The sequence below is a fragment of the Aquarana catesbeiana genome, linkage group LG10 (genome assembly GCF_042186555.1).
Source record: "Aquarana catesbeiana isolate 2022-GZ linkage group LG10, ASM4218655v1, whole genome shotgun sequence".
NCBI classification, from domain to species: domain Eukaryota; kingdom Metazoa; phylum Chordata; class Amphibia; order Anura; family Ranidae; genus Aquarana; species Aquarana catesbeiana.
The window spans coordinates 14,014,384-14,032,653 of record NC_133333.1 but is presented as its reverse complement, the minus strand read 5'-3'; the positions used below and the strand labels follow the sequence as shown (position 1 = coordinate 14,032,653).

Below are 18,270 nucleotides of genomic sequence, written 5' to 3'. Positions count from 1 at the left end.
GGTAAGAAGGGATGATGGGTAAGTATGAAGAGAAGGAAAAAGAGAGCCCTCACTAATGCTGTTTAAATTGAACAGCCCCACCAGGTCTTCCAGATCGTCACATTCAAGACGAGGGGAGCCTTCAAGAAGGAGCCGCTCAAGCCACAGGCAGAGTCGCTCAGAGCGCGGCAGAAGTCGCTCAAGTCGCAGAAGCCGCTCAAGTCGCAGGAGGAGCAGATCAAGTCGCAGGAGAAGCCGATCAAGATCAAGGCATAGTCGCTCCCACCACAAAAAATCCCCTGCGCGCAGGAAATCTCCTGTCACCCAGCCTTCCCGTCCACCCGGGAACTCCTGCTGGATTTGCGGTGCTACAGCACTTCCAGACAAACTGGCCTGTCGCACATGCTTCATTGAGGCAACTAAGGACAGAGAAACAGAGGCAAGAGAACCAATTGATCCATCACCACAAGTCGCAGAGCCAGAAGCCAGCAGACCTATACAAAGTACCTCATCCACTGCCCCATCATCATCAAAGACGTCAGACCCTCTCTCTGACACTGATGATCTAGAGGCATCCACCGGCTTCGACTTCTCATTGATCGACCCATTCGTGAAGTCAGTAAAAGAGGCGATCGACTGGGTGGAAGAAAAAGAAACTCCTCAAAAAGTGAGGAAATACTTTCCAAATCTTAAAAAAGACCCAGAGAACTTCCCGTTCATTGAGGAACTTGAGGATCTAATTAAGGATGAGTGGCAAAAGCCAGAGAAAAAAACTGGCCTCAGCAACAGATTATCAAAACTCTATCCACTTAAAGAGCCTAACGTCAACCCACTAATATCTCCTCCAGTGGTCGACTCCTCCCTAATGCGCCTCGCCAGGCACGTAACACTTCCAATAGAGGATGCAGTCACATTCAAAGACGTCCTGGATAGAAAGATCGATCTGGATCTTAAGAGAACCTACCTCTCGGCAGGTGGCGCTTGCAGGCCAGCAATAGCATTGGCTGCCGTCGGTAAGGCTATCTCAAGCTGGTCCACGATGGCCGAGAAGCACTCCAAGAACTTAGTCTTGCAGGCGACTTTGTCGCAGAAGCCTCTGTGGATATAATTAAAACCACTTCAAGAGCAATGTTAAGCTCAGTAATGGCCAGAAGGGCGCTCTGGTTAAAACCCTGGTCGGCAGATCCCTCCTCAAAATCCAATTGGTGCAAAATACCCTTTGATGGCGTAAACCTTTTTGGAGAAAAACTGGATGTGGCTATTTCTAAAGTCACGGGGGGAAAATCGGGACTCATCCCTTCAGATAGGAGGCCCAGGCAGCAGAGACCACCGGTTTCTAGAAGAAATCTGCCAGATAAATACAGAGAGGCAAGATCCTACAGGCCCGGAAAAGAGTATAGGAGGAACTGGAAGAATCCCCAGTCATCATTCCTCAAGCTCCAAAAGTCTAAGACCCCTGCGTCAGGGGAACAAAAGTCTTTTTGAAGGTGCGTCCGCCCAACCAGCTTTAGTGGGAGCCAGACTCATGAGTTTCAAGCAGGTCTGGGCGGATACAATAAAGGACCCATGGACGATAGACACTGTCCAGTTCGGCCACAAATGGAAATTCAAGACACGGGCTCCAAGAGACCAATTCTCTGTAACCAGATTACCTGCATCTCGGGAAAAAAGGATGCTACTGACAAAGTACGTCCAAGACCTGTTACAAAAGGAAGCCATAGTGGAAGTTCCAATATCCCAAAGGTCAACGGGATTCTACTCCCCGTTGTTTCTGGTGAAGAAGAAATCGGGGGATCTACGCCCTGTCTTAGATCTAAAGAATCTCAATCGCTCAATCTTAGTCGAGACATTCAAAATGGAGAGCCTCCAGTCAATTCTTCGGGCCATGAATATCGGGGATTGGATGCTTTCCGTCGATTTACAAGACGCCTATCTGCACGTCCCCATTCACATCTCATTCCAAAAATTTCTCCGCTTTGCGGTAGGTCTACATCATTCTCAATTCCGAAGCCTCCCGTTCGGGATCTCCACCGCTCCAAGGACATTCACAAAAATCTTACTGCCAGTAATAGCCTTACTAAGAGAACAAGGATTGAGGGTCCATCATTACCTGGACGACATCCTTTTGCTAGCAGACAATCAGGATTCCCTTCTACTGCATCGATCCATTCTGATTACCACCCTACAAAACTTCGGCTGGATCATAAACTGGGGGAAAAGCAATCTGCAGCCCACTCAGAGAATGATATTCCTGGGGGCGGAACTAGACACCCGTCTCAATACGGTGGAACTTCCGCAGGAAAAAATTCCCAGCCTCATTCAGAAGGCAAGAAAGTTATTAGCCTCTACCACACTACCAGCCCGGGAGTACCTCAGCATACTGGGGTCATTCTCAGCAACCATCCCAATGGTACAATGGGCCCAATGGAACACCAGACCTCTGCAAGCATCATTGTTAAAACAATGGAACGGGGTATCATTGTCTCAGCCGATCGTAGTCCAGAAAGAAATAAAACAATCACTCTGGTGGTGGACCAGATTGAACAATCTGAAGAGATGCAGGCATATAGTCCCTCTTCCTCAGGAAATAATCACTTCAGACGCCAGCCTGAAGGGCTGGGGGGGCACACTACCGCCATCACGCAGTCCAGGGCCTTTGGACATTCAGAACACAGAACGTGGTTTCAAATATATTGGAGATGAAAGCAGCTTTCCAAGCTCTGTTAGCCTTCAGCCCCCTCCTCAGGGGGAAAGAGGTCCTGCTAAAATTGGACAACAGAGTGGCAGTTGCCTATATCAACAGGCAGGGGGGCACCAGGAGTCGCTCCATGATGCGGGAAGTCCGTCCAGTCTTCGAGTGGGCACAGCTGAACCTGTCGGGATTAACGGCAGCGTATGTCCCAGGAGTCCAAAATCAACTAGCCGACTCTCTAAGTCGGACCTTTGTATCAAACAACGAGTGGGCCTTAAGTCACCAAGCCTTTACCCTCATAACCCAGACCTGGGGGATACCGGATATAGACCTGGCGGCAACACCGGTCAACACGAAATGCCAGAGATATCTAGCCAGAATTCCTTTCCCATCGGCAGAAGGTATGGATTGCCTACAACACGACTGGAACTTCCGTTTGGGGTACATATTTCCGCCAACACCACTCATTCCGAGATTCTTACTCAGACTCAAGAGGTCGAAAGCCACAGTGCTAGCAGTCCTCCCATTTTGGCCGAGACGACCATGGTTTACGACGCTCCTCCAATTGAGCACAGCAGAACCACTGACACTCCCAATGACAGCGGATATACTGTCGCAGGGGCAACTCCTTCACCCATTTCCGGAGAGGCTGCATCTAACAGCATGGAGATTAAAAGGACTAGGTTCTTAGTCCAAGGTTGCTCCCAGAAAGTGATAGACACTCTCCTCCAGGCCAGAAAATCCACGACCAATAAAACCTATAAAAGGGTCTGGGAGAGTTTTCTCTTAGTCGCACAACAGCAATCCTGGAACCCGGCATCTCCATCAGTTCCTCAGATCCTCGAGTTTCTCCAGTTAGGTCTAGATAAAGGTCTTAGGTCTAGTACCCTGAAGGTACATGTATCAGCCCTATCCGCTATGACAGGAGTGAAATGGGCTCAAGAACCTCTCATCATCCAATTTCAGAAGGCTTGCCTAAAGCTGAGACCACCTAGGAAACCTTCCTTCCCGACATGGGATCTTTCAGTAGTGTTGGAAGCCTTATCCCATGAGCCATTTTTTCCGTTAGAGAATGTTTCCCTGTGGGACCTAACTCTCAAAGTCACTTTCCTAATAGCAATTACATCAGCTAAAAGGGTATCGGAAATTCAGGCCTTACAGGCTAAGGAACCATACTTGATGTTCTATCCAGACAAAGTAGTCTTAAAACCATCGGATCGCTTCATCCCGAAAGTGTCATCATCTTTCCACTTTAACCAAGAACTATGTCTCCCCACCCTATCCACAGAACAGGGTGATCCACATCCGCTTGACATAAAGTCGAATATCCAGGCCTACCTCCTGGCAACCAGCAATTTAAGGAAGACAGAGGACCTACTGGTCATTCCTCATGGGTTTAGAAGAGGACAAGCAGCAACCTCTCGCACCATCGCAGCATGGTTGGTGAAGATCATTAAGAGAGCTTACGCATCTAACAATGCACGAGTACCTGAGGGCTTAAGGGCACACTCCACAAGGGCAAGGGCGACCTCCTGGGCGGCCTACTGCAGGGTATCAGCCGAAACCATCTGCAAAGCAGCCACTTGGTCTTCGAAAACCACTTTTATCTCTCATTATAAAGTGGACTCCGCTAGATTGTCCACGGTAGAATTTGGGAGAGCAATTATTCAGGCTAACTCCTCAATACCTTCTAAATAAAAAACGTATCTTTTGCTCATACCCACCCAGTTTGCGAGTTATTCCCCATAGGTGTATGCTGCCATGATGCGACAGGAAAACGGAAAATTGTATACTCACCTTTCCGTAATTTTCCTTTCCTGTCGCATCTCATGGCAGCATACAAATGCCCACCCATCTGAGGTGAGGTATATATACACGGAGAATGCTGGGGCAGGGGCTCTCTCAGACTTTAATAGCTACGCGGTCCTATCAGGTTGCGGGGGCGGAGCCACAACCCATAGGTGTATGCTGCCATGAGATGCGACAGGAAAGGAAAATTACGGAAAGGTGAGTATACAATTTTCCGTTTTCCTGCTTCTCCTCCCGGCCAATCAGGAAGTTGGTTCTGAGATCCGATTGGCCGGGAGTCCTAAGACTCGATTGGCTGGGAGGAGAAGCGACCACTGGGACTCGGGAGGAGACATAGTAGGCGAAGCTGCCAAAGCCATGACCTGGATGGGGTAAATGCGGGTCTGGTGGTGGGCCTGGTGGGCGACGGGCTATCGGTCGAGCGACTGGGGGAAGGGGGGGCAGTGGGTGCGGTTCTGGGTGGGGGCCACCCCCCCCAAGAAGATTGAGCACCAGCCACCACTGGAGAGCACTAAACATGAAGCTTGCTTTGAGGCAGGGCCGGGACAAGGGGTGGGCAGAAGGGGCGGTTGCCCTGGGCGCAATGGTTTACTGTAGGGATGGGGGCGCCTTCCTTCTGTTGCAATGCTGACAGGAGAAGTGACAGCGGCAGTGATTTTAACAAGTGAGTGACTGCTGGGTGTAGGATCCCCTAAACTTTAACATCGTGAACTGGGGAAGGAGGCGCAGTTTGGCATCTTTGCCCTGGGCGCTGGATGACCTTGTCCCGGCACTGCTTTGAGGATCCCTTTGTCTTGATGAAACCCTTATTGTGCTGCCTGATTGGACACAGCGGGAGCCAATCAGCGGCACCCCGCGATGTTCGCCGGAGAGGTAGAACAGCGGTCTGCCTATGTAAACAAGGCAGACCGCCGTTCTGTCAGAGGGGAAGATGGAGATCTTGTGTTTCTGCTAAGCAGGAACACGGATCTCTGTCTTCCCCCAGTCAAAGCACCCCCCCACACACAGTTAGCAAGGACTCCCAGGGAACACATTTAACCCTTTGATCACCCCTGATGTTAACCCCTTTCCCAGCCAGTGTTATTAGTACAGTGACAGTGCATTTTTTTTAGCACTGATCACTGTATTGGTGTCACTGGTCACCAAAAAGTGTCACTTCGTGTCAGATTTGTCCGCCACAATGTCACAGTCCGGCTAAAAATCGCTGGTCGCCACCATTACTAGTAAAAAAATAAAAAAATTAAAAATTAAATAAATATATCCCATAGTTTGTGGACGCTATAACAAACCAATCAATATACGCTTATCGGGATTTTTTAACAAAAATATGTAGCAGAATACATATTGGCCTAAATTGATGGAGAAATTACATTTTTTTTACATTTTTTTTTATTGTATATGTTTTATATCAAAAAAGTAAAAAAATGTTTTTTTTTTTTTTTTTTTTAAATTGTTGGTCTTTTTTTGTTTGTAACGCAAAGAATAAAAACCACAGAGGTGATCAAATACCACCAAAAGAAAGCTCTATTTGTGGGGGGGGGGGGGGGGGGCAACAAGTTTATTTGGGTACAGTGTCGCAAGACCGCGCAATTGTCAGTTAAAGTAACACAGTGCCCTATTGCAAAAAAATGGCCTGGTCAGGAAGGGGGGTAGTGGGGCTGAAGTGGTATAGTATAGTATAGTATAGTACCTGTAGAGCCAAAACTTTATTTTTTTTATGGAATGGTCACATCTGTGATTGATGATTTATTGCTATGTGTATGGGCAGTGTAAGGTAATCTGCTACAGAGATCATGCCACAGTCCTCTAGGGAATATGAAGTACTGTATACACCCATTTTTATGTATTTAATTCCTTATTTATTATTTAATTCATTACTTTTTTTTAATTAACTTATATCTGATATTTATATTTCAGAGGAGCTGTCTGATGAAGAATTTGCAGTTTTAAGTGAACATTTCGGTTGCAATCCACCAACAACCACTGCCAACCCATTTCCCACCACACAGCCAGAAACAAAGGATCATTTGCCTATGATTATCGCCGCAGTGGTAGTAGTCATACTGGCAATGGTCCTATATGTATCTGTTTGCTATTGTAGGCACGTTACAAACATTCTTTTTTTTTTTACTCTTTTATGTGTTTTATTTGTCAAATTAGAGTTTTAATGTTAAATACTAAAAAAAAGCGGCGAAAGAGAGTAGAATAATAAAAGTGGAAACAAATCCCAAACGTCCCAAAGTTCATGGCCTGACCTTGAAGGAGTGACCATGTAACCTTGAAACTTTATCAAAGCTCCAAGCCACTCTTCCAGAGGTTGAAAAATGGCGCATGCGCGCTGTAACGGTTTTCAAGCACTCCTTGCAAACATTTGTAGTCAAGTTGATAATGGAGAAAGTGAGGGGGGGGGTTTTCACCCCTCCACCCATCCTCCTCTTCTTGGGTTTCCCACCGGAGTTCCTGATTCCTCCCTTCTGCCGAGTGCCCTCAGAGCAAGCGGCTTGCTAAGGGGGCACCCAAGCAGGCTTGGTCCTGAGCCGCTGCTCTGCCTGTCCATTCACACATGGAGACACGCAAGTTCTTTGCCAGCTGGTCCTCTTGTAACTAAAATTACTGCTCTTCTGGGTCCTGAGAGAACCCATTTCTGGACAGCCGATGGGAAGTGTCCATGTCCCCGATGTAGGATGATGTATGAGGCCGTAGACATAAGTCTTAAGTGCCTTGATGCAAGTCTCTTGCCAGCTGGTCCTTTAAAGTCCCTTTGTACTGAAATTACTGCTTTTCTGGATCCTGAGAGAACCCCATTGCTGGACAGCCAACAGCAAGTGTCTACATCCACGATGCAGGACCTTGCCTGCTGTAAACCAATTAGGAAAGAAGACTAAGGTTTGGGACTGCAGGGTCATGTGACAATGACTTTAGGCAAGTAAAAATGGCTTCTTTTTTGAGCCACAGATTAGTTAGAGGGGGTTTATCATTATGCCGGAGATAAGGTTTAAAAGACATAATTTAATCTAGTGTCCACTTTTCTGATGAAGGAGCTAAAACCATATAATATGACCCACAACAAAGAGAAGGAGGATGGGGGTTGCTTGAGGTGGTTGTAACCATTGTCTGTGTAATGGCACATCTCTCTCTTCTTTTATAGGTCATCTGGACGACGGGTGAGGGACCAATGCCAATGTATATACATCGGTTGTCAACCTTCAACTGCCAGGCAAGTCAGCATTTCTCTTATAGGTGCCACCACTGACCAAAGCACCTCCTCTAACACATTCCCATAGGTTGAGGGGGGGGGGGGGGGGCACTGCAGTATTTTGCCTGTATCCCCCAACGTTCATTCCAATGACTCCCTGTCAGAGAGTCTACCCATCATAATGATAAACCAATAATAATCCACCATGGGGAGGGGCCATGCACAACTTTAATGCCCCGTACACACTGACGGATTTTCCGACGGAAAATGTGCGATCGGAGCGTGTTGTCGGAAATTCCGACCTTGTGTGGGCTCCATCTGACTTTTTCCATCGGATTTTCCAACACACAAAGTTTGAGAGCAGGCTATAAAATTTTCCGACAACAAAATCCGATCGCGTCAATTCCGACCGTGTGTGGACAATTCCGACGCACAAAGTGCCACGCATGCTCAGAAGAAATTCCGAGACGGAACAGCTCGGTCTGCTAAAATTAGCGTTCGGAATGGATAGAGCACTTTCGTCACGCTGCAATGTTAAAAATTGTTTAATACAGCGCACTCTCTTCTTCTTTATAATGTGAGAAGAATGAAGTAATTTTGCTGCTCATATTCACACAGACTTCTTACAAACTTCTTTCTTTTTTATTTATTGTGATTCCCTCAATATATTTTGATTTGTCACATCTGCCAAAATTTTTTTTTGGTTATTTTTTTTGGTTTTGTATTTTTTTCAAGGCTAATTTTTATTTTTTTATTTTTTGTTGGGTTTGTATTTGTTTCAAGGCTGATGTTTTTTTTTTTTTTTTTTTTTTTTTACTCCAGAATATTTTTGTGTGTGTTTTGTGTGTCAAGTTACCACAACACCATTATTACTGTATTTATCGGCGTATAACACGCACATTCATTTTAAGAGGGAAGTTTCAGGGAAAAAAAACTCTCATTTTAAATAAGGAACTTTGAAGCAAAAAAAGGGTCAGTGCCCATCTGCAGCCTCACCATTGCCATCAATGCAGCCTCATCACTCCATATAAATGCAGCCTCACTCATCAGTCCACATCAATGCAGCCTCACTCATCAGTCCACATCAATGCAGCAGCCTCACCATTGCCATCAATGCAGCAGCCTCACCATTGCCATCAATGCAGCAGCCTCACCATTGCCATCAGTGCAGCCTGATTGATGCCCATCTGCAGCCTAGAGGGAACAGGGAGGGACGAGCGTCGACAGATTACATACAGTGAGAATCTACTATGATAGACAGAACAGTGGTCCAATGGCGGCCCAGGAGACAGGACTTCCTATTACAGAGGCCGCCAAGTAAAAAGGAGATTCTCACTGTATGTAATGTGATGGCGCTCATCCTGCTCCCCTCCCTGTCCCCTCCGAGGCAGCTAAAATTGAAGTATTGGCGTATAACACGCACATGGTATTTGCACCTGATTTTCATGGTGAAAAAGTAAGTGTTATACGCCAATAAATACAGTATCTTGTATTATTTAATCTCAAGGAGATTGCTTGGTGTTGGTGTCCCTTGTTAATTTCACATTGTATTTTTGAAATGTACCTGCCTCCTCACAAACAAACTGTCCTTTTTGAAGGAAAACACACATAGGCAAGTATAATTGAACCAAAAATTCCTTTATTAAGGGCTCAGAACCAAACAAAGAGGGAGGCAATGCTGGAGAAACATCAGAAATTGGCGAAGCCTTTGACCCTCAGGGCAGACATCAATTATTTTACTGCAAAATTGGTGGCCTGAGGAGTCCATATCTAAGGGAGTGCAGTCTGGTCCAGAAGTCCCAGAGATCCGGAAAGCAGCAGATGACATGTATTGTCCCCAGGCTGTGGTCATACAAGAGGCTGCATATTTTGCCAGACCAGACTGAACCCAGGGTCATCACTCTCTGGTCTTCCTTCCACGCTTCCTTCCCGGCTGTGGCTCTGGTGTTGAAGATGTGGCAGGAGGAGAAGTAGGACCTGGAGGAGGAGTAGGATCTGGAGGAGGAGGAGGAGGAGGAGTAGGACCTGGAGGAGGAGGAGGGCCATGGGTGAGGTGACAAATGTGGGTTGCACATGTAAGTTGGCCCCTCAACCCCTTACTTAGAGCTTCCAAAATTAAGAACTCACATAGGAGCCATTGGCCCTCCTCCATCTGCATCATTTTGCAGGCAGTTATGCCAGCAAAATCCTCCTCCACACTGTGTGGTGTTCTAAGGGCCTCAATAGCCTTCCAAAATAGGCCTATTGCAGCCTCCTCCAGGTTACTCCTCTTCCTGCCACTTTGTCTTTGAAGGTGTAGGGGAGGGACCTGGATATCAGGCAGCCTGCTTGGCCCGGCCACCTCCTGGCTGAAACTTCCCTGTGTAGGAAAAAGGGACATGGTTTTAGTTTTTGCATCATCAATCACAATCATAAATTAGTACTCCAAACTAACATCTATTTAACATCATTAGTTGGACAACCAGCAATATTTCGAAGAATGCTATACCTGGCTCAAGCTGGGCTCCTCTATATGTTGCTGCCTGGAAGGCCCAGGTTGGGCGTCAGAAGCCTCAGCTGGGGGAGAAGGAAGCGTGGAAGGAAGAGTGGAGAGTGCTGGCCTGGGTTCAGTCTGGCCTGCCAGAAAATGCAGCCTGTCATAGTACCACAGCCTGGGGACATAAACGTCATCTGCAGCTCCTGATCTCTGGGAATCCTGGACCTTCTTGTGCTCCCTTAGATATGTGCTCCTCAGGCCACCAATTAGGATCTTCAAATAGGTGACGTCTGCCGTGGGGATCACCGACTTCACAAATTGCAGCAATTTATCCAGCGCTGCCTTCCTCTTTGTTTGGTTCTTATAATGTGGGTGGTTTACCTGCCACAGACAGGGCAGCTCCCTGAACATATCTATGAAGATTGGCATAAAGTCATGATCCTTCAAGATATCCATTTTCACTGCAAGACACAACACAAGACAAACCCTAATGTCAGCCTAAAGTCTTCTAAACTTGTGCAAATACAGGCCTCAATCTAGAAGCAGTATAGGCCCAATGTTAAATCTTACCTTTGCTATCACGATCGGCGCCTCCGTTACTCCTTCCTCCGCTCACAGATCGTACGTACTACGCACGCTTTCTAGACACTGCGCATGCGTGAAACTCCGCCTGCCCCTGACGTTCTTTCTAGTCTATTCCCCGCCCCTTCTTGTTCGGCGCAGTGGGGAAGAGCACATGGCGGAGACACAGCAGGTGTCAGATAATTACACCAACGAGGAGGAGGAGGAGGAAAGCCCGGAGCCTGAAACGTCCCGATCCAGAAGGAGACGATTCAAGGCATCGAATATGTCCTTTGGGGAGATGTTGGAGATGGTCGACATCCTGAAGAAGGCCGACTATGACGGGAAGTATGGACCTTACCCCAACCCCAATGTCCAAAAGGCCAAGATCATGGCGAAAGTGGTCAAAAGTCTGCACCAGAATTTCGGGGTACGACGATCGAAAGATCAGCTCAGGAAGCGGTGGTCGGACCTCAAATTAAGGGAGCATGAGCAGTACAGAAAGATCCGGAGAGTGCTGCAAAAAAGTAAGTAGTTGTGCTGTGTTCCTATTCTTTATGTTTATTACGTTCGTGCTGCTCCATGTGCTTTTCTTTACTGTTGTACAGTTTAAAATGGCAACTTTCATGTTCATGGGCACATTATTCGTTCGTATAAAACATTGTTCGTTCGGCCTAGAAAACACCATTGTTTTGGCCATATGCATTTTAAAACATTTTTTATGGCCTACTTGTCTGAAAATAATTTTGTTGTGTAGATGGGTTTGTAACTAGAATGAAATGCAAACTAGATTGTGTGTAAGGAGAGGACACTCACCAGCAGTTTTCACATCTGGATGCTGGAGCACTAGTGTGGGACACCAGAACACCCTTTTATTAGGGGGCCCACACAGGTGCTCCAATGTATACTTAAGGGGTGACTCCATCTGTGAAGCTTGTACTAAAAAGGTAAGTATTCAAGCTTGACAAAAGACAATAAAATTTCAACATCTTGGAACTCTGCCAAAACAGACAATTGTACCCCATTTCCAAACAATGTTTCATATTTATAGTTCTGCCATCAAATATCTGTGTGCTAAGTATACCTATTTGTTTTTACATAGGGGATAAAAGACTCGGAGGACACCCCTCATCTGAGGAGACCACAGACCCCCCACCTCTGGAAGAAGGGGCAATCCACCCAAGCCAAGCAGAGCAGGAGGAGGAAGACGTGGTGGAAATTGTCACCACATCAGGTTAGTGTCTGCGACCACAGGCTCAGGTAAGAGATAGATGCCGGCATAGTTATAATACATGGTGTGTTTTTGTTTCTATCTTTTTAGGTGATCGTGATGTTGTGGATCCAGGGCATTTCACCTCTGAAAGTGCACAGATCCTGATCGAGGAGATCATGGGGTGTAATAGGGACTTGGAAAACATCCAGAAAAACATCAATGATGTTTAAAAAAAAAAAATGAAGAACATCATTGATGTTTTAGGGAGAGTTTAAATCAAATCCAAATCCCATTGTTTTTTTGTGAGCTAAAAATGTATACTATTTTTTAACATATTTGCAAAAAGCCAAATTTTGAAGATGCACACATTGTGTCAACATGTGCTATCTGCCATCATGGGAGATCAATGGATGCGTTTTGGAGGTGCAACCCCTTCCTCAATAATAAAGTAGCTGTGAGGAAGGGGTTGCACTCCCAAAACACGTCCCTTGATCCCCCATGATGGCAGGTAGCACATGTTGACATTCGGCAATTTGTGTGCATCTTCAAAATTTGACTTTTCCTGGGGTGACTTCACCCCATCTGAACGCAATATCAAACACAGTAACTAAATACTCATGTCTGATATTGCCTTCAAGTTCTACCAAAAGTGAACTTTGTAAGTTCAAGATTTGTGTCTTTCTTGTTGGTTTTAAACATGCCTGTTTTATCTTAAATGGACATTGCTACTTTTTCTAATGTGACCCCAAAAATTGTTATACAACAAACATGTTGGTTTGTTTTAAAAACCTTTTCTAAATGCACATGTGATTGTGCTTGAATTAAAAAGATTGTTAATCAAGAATGTGTGGATTATTGTTTCAATGCTCCAAAACTTTTGTTATGCTCTAATCGGTGTTTACTGTGACAATAGGGGTTATTTCCTAAGGTAAAATCCACTTTGCACTACAAGTGCAGTTTAAAGTGCACTTGTAGTGCAAAGTGTCTTTGCCTTAAGGAAATAACACCCAACAGTGCTTTGTAATGTTACTCAATCACGCCATTTTCAGGACTCACCACATTTCTGTCAGGGTCAGCTAAAAGAAACACATGCAGTAAATGTCACCAAAGATTTTAGTAGTTATTTTTGTTTTATTATTTGAAAAAGGTTTCAGACATTGTCTGGCATATTGATAGCCCCCCTACCCGCAAAGTATTCAAGGTATCTTAGCTGGACATCACGGGCACTCAGGGTGGGCAAGCCAGGACGGCCACTTTCAAGCGCCGTCAGGGTTGGTTCATTTAGAATTCCTGCCTCAGGCCCAACTGAGCCAGCATAGTTGGCAGAATGTTGCCGTAAAAAGTTGTGTAGAACACAGCACGCCAGGATGATGTGATTCAGTTTGTACTCCGCCATGTGTATGGGTGTAAGAAATAGGCGGAACCGACTGGCCATGATTCCAGACATGTTCTCCACCACTCTTCTGGCTCTGGCCAGCCAGTAATTAAAAACCCTCTGGTCTGGGGTGAGGGTCCTCTTCGGGAATGGCTGCATAAGATGGCCCCAGCGCAAACGCTTCATCCGCAACAAAGACGAATGGGAGTCCTTCCACATTGTCTCCTGAAGGTGGCAATTCCAAGCTGTAATTCTGGAGATGCCTGTAGAACTCCTTCTGGGCGATGACTCCACCATCGGACACCCGGCCTTTCTTCCCCACGTCCACATACAGGAACTCGTAAGTAGCCGACACCACCGCCAACATCACAATACTATTGAACCCCTTATAGTTGAAATAGTATGACACCGAGTTGGGTGGTGGGACGATGTGAACGTGTTTCCCATCAATTGCCCCTCCGCAGTTAGGAAAGTCCCACCGCTGGGCAAAGTGGGAGGCCACAGTCTGCCATTCCTGTGGCGTGGAAGGAAACTGTGGAGTCAAACAACAACAAAAAAATTAGTAATTTTGCACATAAACAGGGAAAGCAGATTAGACACAAACATTCTTGGCCAACATCAAGCTAACATTTATTTGAGGGAGTTTTTAAAGACCAAAGTATAAGGTACACCTATCAGATTCCCCCCCCCCCCCCCATGGGCCGGCCATTTCTAACATTTTAGGGGGGGGAGCTCTTGGACAGGTAACCCTCTACACTTCATTGAGAGATGAATGCCTAAATAATGGGTATTACTTTGGCCAGCCCATCCTTAGTTACACTATTGGCAGCCCACTGGACAGGTAAGAAGTGTCATAATACAAAGATATAAATACACACTGTACACATTTGAGCACATTTGGACATTCTGCTATTACCTATCAAGATAATAATAGGATACAAAAACTTTAAACAGTACCATTTGAAAGTATACAGGCAGGCCCTTGCACTACATGCTTTGGGGAATTCATCCATAAATCTGACCAGTAAAGAGATGGGTATAGTGTGTATGGGTTTGGCAAAGTCAGCAGATAGATGATTGAGGATAGAGAATTGGGATCAGCTGACTTAGCAGTTGGGGGGAGGGAGGGTTCCAAATGATTTGGGGACCCCCCAAAAAAAGCCTCTGGCACTCTGCCAGAATTTAAAGCACAAATCACATTTTAAATAATTTTAGGGGGTGTTTGGGTTAAAGCACTACTATGGAGCTGATACAATACATTGTTAAGTGACTACATGAGGTGAATATAGGGCCAGAAGAACATGTTGGGAAGGTTAGTGAAGGCAAATATGCATGAAGGAGAAAAAAAATAATTACATAAAAATCCAGTATGCATGAGGACAAAGGGGACATTCACAGCATATTATAATCATGGTAATTAGGGAATGAGGAAAGAAATACAATATATTATCAAACATTAAATACAATAAAATGTGATATTAAAGGATAAATCTTACCTTAATATACTCCTTCTGCAGGACCTGGATGATGGCAGAACAGGTCTCTGGGATGATGATACCCAGAGCCTGGGGGGAGATGCCTGTCGAGAACTTCAAGTCCTGCAGGCTTCTCCCTGTGGCCAAATACCGCAGGGTAGCGATGAGCCTCTGCTCCGCAGTGATGGCTTGCCTCATGCAGGTATCCTGCTTGCTGATATAGGGGGTCAGCAAAGCCAACAAACGGTGAAATACGGGGTCCGTCATCCTGAGAAAGTTCCTGAAATCATCAGGATTATTCTCACGGATCTCACGGAGCAAAGGCATATGACAGAACTGGTCACGCTGAAGCAACCAATTCTTGGTCCATGAACTCCTCCCCACCCTGTTCATGGACTGGACTTGTGTCAAGGTCAGGACCCCAACACCAAGCCCCCGCACAGCACGAACTCTACGAGGAGTACGCATACGAAACATGGCTAGAAAACGGTCGGCTGCTCAGAACGAAGTAACAGAACGCACTGAAGAACAGCAAGGCCTGTGAAGAGCGACCTGAAAAACAGTAAGGAACGAACAAGAACACAATGACAAGAGTCTCGCGGAGCTTGCTGCACGCACTGAAGAGCAGATACAAACCCACAAGCACAAACTGAACCACAGAAAACGATCTGAAAGCCACGAGTCTGAAAAAGCGCGAATCGTCTCTCACCAAACTTTTACTAATACGAGATTAGCAAAAGGAGCCCAAAGGGTGCCGCGCTTGGTTCTGAACCGGCCTTTTCTAGTCTCGTCGTACGTGGTGTACGTCACCGCGTTCTTGGCGATCGGAAATTCCGAATACTTTGTGCGACCGTGTGTATGCAAAACAAGTTTGAGCCAACATCCGTCGGAAAAAATCCATGGATTTTGTTGTCGGAATGTCCGATCAATGTCCGATCGTGTGTACGGGGCATAAGAATGCAAATTCCGACTGCACATTAAAGCTCCCCAGGATTCAGGGACCTCCTGAAAGCTCAACAAAGTACAGAGTGTCTTCACTTTGGGGTGGAGGAACTTGACTGGCCTGCGGAGAGTCCTGACCTCAACCCGATAGATATATATATATATGATTCTGCTTGTCTGGGTGGGGGGCGCGTGTGTTATGATTTGTCAAAGCACACAAGCCTATCATTGGGTGCCGGCCAATGGATGGCTGCCGACACCCACTGATCAGAGAATAGAAAGACAGTAACAGTACAGGGCTCTGCCTATGTAAGCAACACAGAGCTCTGTCCTACCAGAGGAGATGTGCTGGATTTTGTTTTCCTGCAAATCAGGGGATAAAATCCAGCACACCGCTTAGATAAGGCACTATATAGCAAACACAAAAACACTGGCTAGGCACACATTTGACCCTTATATTGCCCCAGCTGTTTAACCCCTTCCCAGCCAGTGTCACTAGTACAGTGACAGTGCATATATTTTTTTTGCACTGATCACTGTTTTAGTGTCACTGCTTCCCACAAAGTGTCATGCCGCGTACACACAATCGGACCAATGAGAGCTTTTGGTCGGAAAATGCAACCGTGTGTATGCTCCATTGGACTTTTGCTGGCCGAATTCCAGCCAGCAAAAGATTGAGAGCATGTTCTCAATTTTTCCGGTCGGAAAACGTTCCTATCCGAAAATTCCTGACGCGCAAAATTCCTACGCATGCTCGGAAGCATCGAACTTCATTTTCTCGGCTCATCGTAGTGTTGTACGTCACCGTGTTCTTGACGGTCGAAAGTTCAGCGAACTTTTGTGTGACCCGTGTGTAGGCAAGGCAAGCTTGAGGGGAATCCCGTCGGAAAAGCCATCGTATCTTTTTCCGACCAAAATCCCGATCGTGTGTATGCGGCATTAGCATCAGATTGTCCGCCACATAATCGCAGTCCCGCTATAAGTCGCTGATCGCTGCCATTACTAGTATATTAAAAAAAAAAATCCAGTTTCTATACTGTAACATAGATTGTAGATGCTATAACTTGTGCAATCCAATCAATATATGCTTGTTGGGATCATTTTTTTTTTACCAAAAATAAGTAGCAAAATACACATTGGCCTGAATTTTTGAAGAGATTTGATTTTTTACGTTTTTTTTTTTTGGGGGGGTGTGTTTTATAGCAGAAAGTAAAAAAATATTGGTTATTTTTTTTTTTTTTTTTTATTCTTTTTGTTTATAGCGCAAAAAATTAAAAAAAAAAAAAAACAGTGGTGATCAAATACCAAAAGAAAGCTCTATTTGTGGGCAAACAATTATATAAATTTTATTTGGTTACAAATGCAGTGCAGTTGTCGGTTCAAATAACGCAGTGCCGTATCGCAAAAAAAATGGCCTGGTTATGAAGGTGGAGGGAGGGGGTAAATGTTCCGATGGGAAAGCGGTTAATAATAAAAGGTTGCAGAACTGCGACCAGATTTGAGATCACATCATTGTAAATGGAGTCATTCCATAAGTCTTTGTTCTGTATATCTGACTTCTTCTGGGAATTTATAACACGTATTTCTGTATCCTACAGACTTGGTGATGATCAGATCCACCGACCTCTCCGAAAAGAGGAGGACGTGACTGCTCAGAAGGAGAATGAATGGAATGCAATGAAAGAGAATGCAAAGGACAATGATGATGTGCAAATGGCAATGAAAGTGGAACCTCTCTCTCACAAGCAACATTGATTATTTATTATCCTCGTGCTGCTAGCATTATTAAATAGATAGGAAAGTATATCATATTTACTTGTTTTACACCTTTTTTTTTTTTTTTTACATTTCTTCAGTTACTTCCTGGTTCCTTGCCTAGGCAAATGATGTCATACACCCCAGCAAAAAGCTTTTCTCAGCTAAGCACCAGGGTTGCCAACCGCCAGTTATTGGCCCCTGATATTTACTGGCAGTTGTAAAAAAAACACTGATTTTTCCAAACTGTCAGTAAATCCTCATGCTGCTAGCATTATTAAATAGATAGGAAAGTATATCATATTTACTTGTTTTAAACCTTTTTTTTTAATTACAGCAATTACTGACAGTTTGAAAAAATCAGTGTTTTTTTTACAACTGCCATTAAATATCAGGGGCCAATAATTTCATGCTGTGTTAACTTTTCAAGTGTAAATTAAGCAAATTACTTTGTTCTAGGTATTGTCAGTGTTTCCATATCATGTTTATACTGTTCAAATATTCACAGTGTTATTTTTCATAATGAGTACTGTAATTTCTCAGGTTGCCAGTAAAAAAAAAGTGCCAGTATATTTTCCATGTTTTGTCAGTAAAAAATGCTGCGGGAGGTTGGCAACCCTGCTAAGCACACCCTCCAGGATGCCTGAGCCAAGGGCAGATGTATTCCAGGAAGTAAATGTTACATGACTCATTGCCCTTACGCAAGATGGCTGCAGCTAGTATTGCTATGTTTTTTGTTTTTTTTCAAAGCGATTTCTCAACAAAATAAAGCATGGAGACATAAATGGATGAAGAGT

The 18,270-nt window shown here is 45.1% G+C and overlaps 1 protein-coding gene across 4 annotated transcripts in view; it reads left to right on the top strand.

The window, feature by feature from the left end:
* LOC141110361 (uncharacterized) overlaps positions 1 to 18,270 on the top strand; it is a 60,501-nt gene extending 42,231 nt beyond the window's left edge. For 3 of the 4 annotated variants that reach the window (XM_073601668.1, XM_073601669.1, XM_073601667.1), the window contains 3 exons: positions 6,398 to 6,581; positions 7,629 to 7,697; positions 17,317 to 18,270. In XM_073601668.1, coding sequence (XP_073457769.1) covers positions 6,398 to 6,581; positions 7,629 to 7,697; positions 17,317 to 17,473 — 410 coding nt within the window. In that variant the 3' untranslated portion in view covers positions 17,474 to 18,270. Of the gene's footprint in view, positions 1 to 6,397; positions 7,698 to 17,316 lie in introns of all 4 variants that reach the window. The other variant, XR_012236280.1, reaches the window with a different exon arrangement.